The sequence below is a fragment of the Pteropus alecto genome, unplaced genomic scaffold (assembly GCF_000325575.1).
Source record: "Pteropus alecto unplaced genomic scaffold, ASM32557v1 scaffold177, whole genome shotgun sequence".
Classification (NCBI taxonomy): Eukaryota; Metazoa; Chordata; class Mammalia; order Chiroptera; family Pteropodidae; genus Pteropus; species Pteropus alecto.
In genome coordinates this window covers 2,827,852-2,836,742 of record NW_006442207.1, presented here as the reverse complement: position 1 = coordinate 2,836,742, position 8,891 = coordinate 2,827,852, and the positions used below count along the sequence as shown (strand labels likewise).

General features: G+C 44.8%; 1 protein-coding gene across 2 annotated transcripts in view; it reads right to left on the bottom strand.

Annotated features, from left to right (window-relative positions):
- The window catches only part of GFRA1 (GDNF family receptor alpha 1), a 195,458-nt gene that overhangs the window by 19,857 nt on the left and 166,710 nt on the right, over window positions 1-8,891 (bottom strand). For both annotated transcript variants that reach the window (XM_006920938.2, XM_025039133.1), the window contains 2 exons: window positions 6,680-6,814; window positions 2,729-2,922 (listed from right to left, as the gene is read on the bottom strand). In XM_006920938.2, the coding sequence (XP_006921000.1) occupies window positions 2,729-2,922; window positions 6,680-6,814 (329 nt within the window). The remainder of the gene's footprint in view (window positions 1-2,728; window positions 2,923-6,679; window positions 6,815-8,891) is intronic.

The following is an 8,891-nucleotide window of genomic DNA, read 5'->3' as shown; positions in this document are numbered from 1 at the left end:
TCCAGTGATTCGCTCAACTATTCCTAACATAAGTCATCCTAAAGAGGTCAGCAAGCTGCAAAGAGTTTTACTGGCAAACTTTCAGTCCTTCCCTTACACCGTGTCTCCTGGGACCGTGGCACGAGGACACCCTTGCCCTCACCCCCTGCATCGCCTGTGCAAAAACGGGCTCAAGCAGGTGTCGTCACCTTAGGAGACAAGATAAGGTTCCCTGAAAGGCTCCCTGCAAGGGAGATGCTATGCAGCTCCGAGAGATGTGGACTGTGTGTGTGTGTGTGTCACAGGGAAGACGGGCATGGCCGTCACCTCATTCCTCGAGAGTCCCACACCACCATTCCCCTCTGCTGAAAAGTTAAGTGGTGGCCGTGAGATAAACATCATGCTTTAATTTTATTTTCCCTCTATTATCAGGCAGAGTTCTGATCACTAATACAGGGTAAAGAAAGCTGTGTTTCTTGGGAATAGCACTCATGTGTCCTCTGACATGGCCAGAGGATACATAAGGTCCTCTTTGCAGAGAGGGCTGTTTGGGCAGATCTGTACTGGAGACAAAATATTGTGTGTCCAAGCCATGCACAGCACCGTGGGAAGCGGAAGTCAGGGGCTGTGATCTGGGCTGGGGGCAGGGGAGGCGACCACCTCCTTATGACTGACAGGCTCCTCTCCTGCTCTTGGGAAAAACTCTAATTCTGTGGTGTTTCTAATTCTTCTGAGATGTCAGCTATTAACTTAGTCTGACCTTCCAAAAATATTGACAAGCTGCATCTTGCCTACTATTTGTAAGTTCACCGAGGAGAGAATTGTTTTCGAATGTCCATCTTCACGGAATTTCCAGAACACGGAAGGAGCTGAATAAATAGGCTGAGTGCTGCCTCTGCAATCACGCTCCGTGCACTTAGGCCCATGCAGAAAAGAATCGGGCTTTGCTGCAGCCAAAGGCGGCCTCTTCCACTGGCCAGGAACCACCTCTGTCCCACTAATATCCCCTTATGATGACAGGGTCCTGTCCATTGTCTGGTTGCTTGTCTTTCCCGGTGCTGGAATCTGAGTGGACCCAATGACAACAAAAAGTGGACCTAGGAGGAAGCGGGACTCTGAGCACTGGCCGGAGCTGAAGAAGAGACTGTTTCTCTGTGGTGCTGTGCCTGACTCTAGGGGGACTGGCTGGGGGACTCTGTGCAAGTCACTTTCCCTCCCTGAACCTCAGGGCCCCGATGCAGGATGGAGCAGATAGGTGCCATGGTACCCTTCCTCCCAAACTTCCTCCTAGTTTCTGCACAGTGCTTTGGAGATGGGAAATGCTCAAGAAATGCCTTAAAGTATGAAGAACATCTGGTTGACCTTAGGCTGTGTGGCTGAGGGTGTGTATTGGAGAGTGGAGACCCAGGGGGACAGAAGACAGAGACCAAAGCTCAAATAAATAGCATAGGGGATATCCAAGGAGCAGAGGGGACATGCTGGAGTCAGAAGGTATCAAGCAAATCAGAAATGGGGGAACTGCCCCGATACTTTCTAGGGAGCAAAGTGGGTGGGTGAGGACGGTATTTGTCCGAAGAAGGGTCGGGTGAGCTTCCTGGTGAGATGGATCGTTAGCAGGGAGTGAATGGAGAGACAGGAGGATGTACCTCAGTGACAAGTGTGAAGTGTGGCAAATGTGACAGCAGGGTGCTTGGCACAAGTCCTTTTCTCTAGCATGGAAGGAGGCAGAAGTCACCGTGTGGTCACCACTATCCCCCAAATACAGAAAGAACTGTGAAACATACACGAGGCTCCTGGATCCCCAGTGCCGGTCTGTGACTCACTGGCTCCGCAGGCTCGAGCGAAAGTTACCTTGCTGAGCCCCCATGTCCTCAAACGAGAGAACAAGGCTGACAGTGCCATAATAATAGCATGTCTCCCGCAGCTGTCAGGAGGATAACATCCAAAGAGATAAAGCGTGTGAAAATACTTTGTGAACATATAAATATGTAATGTCTTACCAAACAGCTGAATACTCATCGCTATGAAAAAAAATAAAAATAAAAAAAAAAAGGCAGAATAAACATTCCGTTTTGACTCGAGACAAGAAGGCCCTGTTGGTACATTGTGGATCTGCCCTTGGAGGGCTGGATGAACCCCAAAGAAGCCCCTTGGCCGTTCGCGCTGGGCTCTGTTCACGCGAGGGTTTGCTGGGCAGCTCCTCACAGCTCATCCTACCGCCGAAAAGCATTTTCTTTTGCTTCTTGAAGAAAAAAACCTGTACAGGACTCCGCATGTGACCTAACACTTCACTAGTAACACTGTCTCTGGTTTCCCTTTAGAGACAGTTAAATAATCCATGTTCAGTTTAAGTGGCAGTAATGGGGACAAACCCAAGAGTCCCTTTCTTTTCAATATGCTGCCGCTTTGTAGAGAACACAGAATAATCAGAATAAATAACACCTGATCCAGCTTTACCACCCTACAAACAAAAACATTAAGGATCCATCCACCCAGCTCCCATATTATAGGTGAAGATGCCAAGGGCAGATATACAGGAACCTTCACCAAAGTTCCACCCCTAGTCACTGGAAGTCAGTTCTAAAGTCCATCTTTCTCTCCACTCTATGGCGCTTCTCAATCTCCATTTGTCATGCTTAAAATGCACTTTGAAGACTCAAACTTGAGCATCAATCGCTATTTACTCCTGAACGCATCTCAGAAAATGACTCTGTGTCCTGCCAGAAGTGAGCTGCGGCAGAAAGTTTACCCCCGCTCTTACCTGTAAATTTGCGCAAGGTGGTAAAACATGAGTGGGGATTTCATTCTCGGACCCTGCGGGCCCCAGGGGTTTGTTCTTGACCCGGAAGGCGGTGGTGGTGGTGGCAGTGGTGGTCTGAACTCGGAGGGCTGGCTGCCACACAGTCACGTCGGAGCCATTGCCAAAAGCTTGAATTGCATTTTCTGCAATAAAACAAAAGGAAATCCAATTTCAAAGTCAAGCAGCAAATTAACAGACAAGCTACGTAAAGTCAGAGAGGCCCACTAGAAATTCTGATTATAGCGCTGGACTTCTTTGAACAAAACTCATCTACCTATCCGCCCTACACGTGTTGAGAGCCAGACCTTGGGTCAAATGTTCAAAAATCAATTTGTTCATTAAACACTGAGCTGGACACTGACCTATGCTCCAAATGCAACACATACTTATTATGTTCCTATTTACGTGCCAGGTCCTTGCCTTGGAATACTCATCGGTTGAGCCCTCTGATATCCTGCCTCAGACCTGTCATTTGGGATCACAACCACTGTCCCGTCTTCCAAGAACATCTTTGTGCCCTATCAAAATCATATACTAAACACAAACTCATTCGTGCTATTTTAAAATAAAGTACAATATCCTTATCGCGCTATTTTAAAAAAAAGTACAATATCTCAGTGGTGTTCACATTAATTGGACAGTAAAATTAAACAGCAAAGACTATCATTCACTGTCACAGAGCACCTACTATGAGGCTTAGGCATTGCTCACAGTACAAATCCAACCAATTTCTTTAAAAGAAAAGCCTATCCCAGAGCTCATCAATAATATAGTGAAAATTTAACTAAGATCACTTTTTTTCCCCCTTTCTGCTCCCAGTCTTCCAGAGGAAATCTGCATAATTAGTTAGGAGCAGCCCTGCTTAAAAGAAAAGTTTAAAATGTAAAACTTTAAAAGCTTATTACAATTTCATGGGATTAGATTGTTTTTATGGCAAGAGTAAATTGGTTGTGTGTTGTTCCCTTGCCCAAAATGAATAAAAAACAGTTTTTAATCAGGTCTTCGGGGATTTGGCCTGGATTTAGGAATTTTTTTTATTTCGTATTCATTGTATAAGAAATCAAACTCCTCCATTTGGGACCTGAATGTGCAAATTGTTAATATATGACTCTTAGCTGGCATTTTTCGATACACAAGACAGAATAATTTAAGCCTACTATTCCTCTTAGAAGTGACATTTTGTTCTAAAAGTGTTATCCTTTAAGTTCAGAAAATTGGAAACTTGTTTTCTACAATTTTACATTTTTTAGGCTGCAAGAAACAGCTTCACATTAATAGAGATGCTTTTTATGCCCCTAGCTACGTTACATGGCTCAATGGGTGGGTGAAACATACCGAAAGGAGTATGTGGGGGACTGGTTTCCTTGAATGACCCAGAACAAGGACGAAAGAACAACTAAACCTTCCTTTTTCTCGTTAAGACATGCAGATTCAGGAGGCCCTTTGCTATTCATTGGAACTACCTGTGCTTTCCAGCGTGTTGGCACTGGCACTTGGGGAGTTGGTTTATTTTGTTCATTTGCTCATTCATTCATTCAAATGTCAATGGAACATCTACTAAGTGCCAGGCACTGCTTTGTACCAGGTGTGCAGCAAAGACTATCATTGACAGCAATGAAAGACAGAAGTTCCTGCCCTCGTGGAGGTCACATTATGGGCGGGGAGACAAATAAGTAAAATATACAATCCATTAGGTGGTAAGGAGTGCTCGGAGGAAAAGGACAGAGGGGTGAGGCACAGGGAGCACTGGATGGGAATGGGGGACGGCAGTTTGGACGAAGTGGCCCAGGAAGGGGAAGGTGGCATCTGAAGAAAGACTTGAATGACAGTAACAGTCACCTCCACCTTCAGCTCGTTCTGCTTTCTTCCCCTCGCATCTGTCACGCACTTAGGTGCAAAAATAACTGTCTCCTCCCCCAAAAAGCAGAAGTAAATGATAGGCTGGAGTCTTGTTTATGACAGGGGAATTGGGGGAGGTCTGGTTAATCTGAAGAGAGCAGAACTGGGTTATTGCATTTGGGCCGAAATGTACAAATTCCAATTCTTTCTACTCCAGGGCCTTTTGTGAGAGACTGAATTTACAGCCCTGTATCTTTGGTATGCTGTGCCTCTTCTAATCAAAGTTTAAATAAAATGACTATACAACATTCTGGCTGGCTTTGGTCCCTGTTGAAGACCAAATGCATTTATTTTTATTGGAAAGTCATTAGCAATAAGATACCAGACTATTCTTTCCTTTACTGAAATATTATTAAGCAGGGACAGCCTTAGTTTCTTTGTGAGGGAGCGGCTTTCCAGCCAGCATGGGTATAATCTTTCCCTCGCTGACCTCTATTGTCATTGCTTTATCTTCATTAAATCTTGTATTCTGCCAGAAGAGCATGCAAGATGTAAAGAAGGAGATATATTACACACACACACACACACACACACACACACACACACACACACGCATACACACTTTTTTAAGGCAAGACCAAACAAGAGGTTCAAGGCTAGGCGAATGACACCATCCTGAGACTAGTTTTGCCAGCTTGAATTTCACTTAAGTATCCAAAAGCTTGTTTTAGTTTTAATGGTTTGGCTACAGCCACATGACTCAAGTATGTAGTGAGCAAATCACTTAAATTAGTCTTGTCAACAAAGGAAACAGTGAGAAGGTTTTAGAAGTAACATGTGCCCATGGTAAATTGTTAGCTAATTCCTTAAAAATCAGCCACGATACAGCAGGGCATCATGGAGAAATTGTCACAACTTGAGGACAGGAGGTGACTAAGCCTTGATTCCTAGAAACTTGGTCCACACCTGCCACCAGGAAGTCACGCCTAGTCCCTGATGTTCAGGCATATCTACTTGTTCAGTGGGTCCTTCGATATCAGGCATGACAAAGAACCCTCAGGGGGCAGGGGACTGTAGAAGGAACTCAGCCTTTGGATCCTATCTTTGGCACAGACGATCTAAGTGAAGACTGGCCCTTTACTCAACTGTGAAATGAAGATAATAATGCCTACATCTCCTAGGATTCTTGTACAGATTACAGCAAAGGAGCTAATGTATAAATCACACTCCTTGTACATTGAGTTGAAGGCACCCCAATAAATTCATGGTGGCTGCCACAATTAAATGTGAGTGAGGTACTCAAGCATCCCAGCTGGGTCGTCACCTTGAGCGGGCAGATCTCGGTGGATAGAAGGGAGACCTGGCACCAAGCTTTTGAAGTTCATCTGATGAAAGCTGATGTTCATACCCGTTCATTTCTCTCTATCTCTCTCCCTTTAAGAAACATTTCCCAATTGCCTCAAGGATACTGAAGTCATAACGGATACTGTTTCTAGGCAGGAGTCCCCCACCCACACCCCTGAGTGCTTGTCCCTGTCCCCCAAGATAACCGACCATCCCGAGGCTGCTGGCTGCAGCACCAGCTTCTCTCACTCAAGGATGCTTGTCCTCTGAGCCAACCCGGAACATCCAAGGGGCTACTGATGTTAATATTCTAATTTTTCGCAGACAGCCCTTGGAGGCCCACTCTCATCTAATTTGTCTGAGTGCCTCACATCGTATATTGCGTCCAGGTTTTAAGAACCTTTGGAACAGGCTCCGTGCTGGTTGCCAAGATCAGAATTTGAGCTATGGGTAGGAGTGTTCTTTCCCACGTAATGTACCCTCGGTTATTTGAATCTCTTGCTCTCTTGGCAGCACCCAGTTCATCACTTGTTCTGTTCCCTGCTGCGTCGTTACATGGTGTGGCCAAAAGGCATTTGATTCACCATCAGGGATCAGGGAAACGAGGGACAAGAAAGAGACGGGGGAGGCAGATACAAGAAATACGGAGTTACAACTTGAGCTCAGGGAGAAAAGCGTGTTTGGATGCTCGTTTCTGGTTTTTTTAAAAAAACTCACTAAGACACGTATTGTCCTTGAAGAAATTCAAGAACTTCAAGCACTCTTCCAGGTCATTCCCACTGTTACTGCAGTCACACCACGGGGCCACGCTGAGGCTACTGGAGTCTATGTAGTTGGGGGTCATGACGGTACCTGGAAGAGTAAAAACAAGATGTTTTATTCTTGTATGATGATCTGAACTTCTCTATACCCTGAAAAGAAACAAATGTCCCTCCGATGGCAAAGGCATTGTGGATGATTACAAACACTGCGCTTGCTGAGTGGTAAATTATGTTAAGCAGTGCATTTTCTCGGCAATTTATCTTGTGCACACAAAATAATTTACATATTTACTTAAAAAATTATAACAGAACTCCTTGAGCTACACTTAGGGTGTTTTTTTCCCCCCCTGAAATGGTATGGATGTCATGGAGTAGGAGAGAATTAACGTTGAAAGCATGAGTTACCAAATCCCTTGCTTTTCCTGGAAAATGTCATTACTCTTCATAAATAGATAGAACTGGTTTTCCATATCTTAAAAAACCTTTTAGGACTTTGAATCCATTTCCCTCAGAAGCAAATGGCTTCTTCAGAGAAACACATGGAAGCTTCAAAGCTATCCTTGTGGGTTACCCTACATCTTGAATGTATACAATGAGGCCACTGCTCACCAGACTCTCAACAGATTTAAATAAAGTCTTTCAAGTTGAGAATGAATTGGAAACAAACAGCGAAAATTCTCTAAGCTGATGGCTCCTGGAGCATTGTCTCAATAGTCTTCAAAAGTCCTCAGAGAAATACGGGGTGGTCTTTCTTGCCTCCATCTTTCTGTATCCATGGTTTTTCTCACGAATTCTGTACCGGCACAACTACACAATGCATTTATACTTAATACAACCCAAATGTCTTCTCCTGGGTGGCTCACACTAGGCAATGCCTTCTCATGCCAAAAAGTTTTGTTTTTATATATCGTGTGAGAGTAAGAAGTCACAGGCGGTCAGTGATCCACAGGGTATACTGGGTTCACAAGCAGAAAAAAAAAAATTCTTTGTAAGCTCTTCTGGGTCAAGGGCGTGTCTTCCTCGCCCTACATTCCTTACTGTCTTGAACTACATCATATGCCATTTTGCTTTCAGATGAGAACTTCCACTAAACAGGCCTGGCCCCATAGTGGCTCCCTGACATATGGAAGAAATAGGCACAAGCTTTATCCTGAAAGAAGTTAGAATCCAATGACCGGCGCAGAGGGAGAGATCTGGACCCAACAGAGAAATGAATTTTGGTCTGTAGAATGCATTGCCTTGACCAATTATTCCCCTAAGTGATGAGGATTTCGACATCCTCAGGCATGTAACAGTTTGCCAAGCCAGAAATGCCTGGAAGCCCTGCATCTTGCACTCGTGGAGGATTTAACAAGCGTGTCTGACTGGAGGGATACGGACTGAGGTGTCAAGAGTAATTATATCTGGGAGTTGATTTGTGGATCTCCTTTGGGCGTCTCTGGATCTTTTTAAAAACTTTGTACAATGAGTATATCTTAATTACTTCTGTTATTTCCTAAATCTGTAATTCCATAGTTGATAAGTAACCCCTTCTAGAGACTTATTTAAGAAAAGGAGAGAGTGAATGCCCATTTGGAATACTGACTTAAGGAAGATACACTCTCGTTGGACATAGCCATAAAAATGGTCAGTAACCGGTGCAAGGTATGACCCAATGGGACACAAGTGTCCTTTCAAAAAAGTTGGGGTGACTGCACAGCACCTATAATATCTCTGCATTAAGTAACATTGTTTGATTTTCCCAATGACTCTTGCTGAAGACACTCTGGTGACAAAGAATTTAGTCTGTGCTGTCATTCTTAGTGGGATGTTCCTCCTTCCCGGTGACTTGTGTGACCCTGGCAGGAACACACCTCCTGGCTGGGCCATCACGCTTCTGACAACTGTGATTTCCCTCTGGCCTCCACAGCCTTCATTACGTGTTTGTTCATCCACAAACATCAAACGTGCTGGAACCCCGTCACCAACGCTTCCGCAGTCCCTGAGACCTGGAGCACCATCCTTTCCTCCTGCCTGCCCCACTTATCCATGGGCACAGATTCACCTCAGTTCTGGCTCTCTTTCAACTCACTGGGGCCTGGTGTAACTGCACTGTTCCCCCAAATGCTGACAACCTGGTTCTCCTAAAGCCTCAGGGCTTGAAGGACAGAAAGCACAGTTTCTGCTGT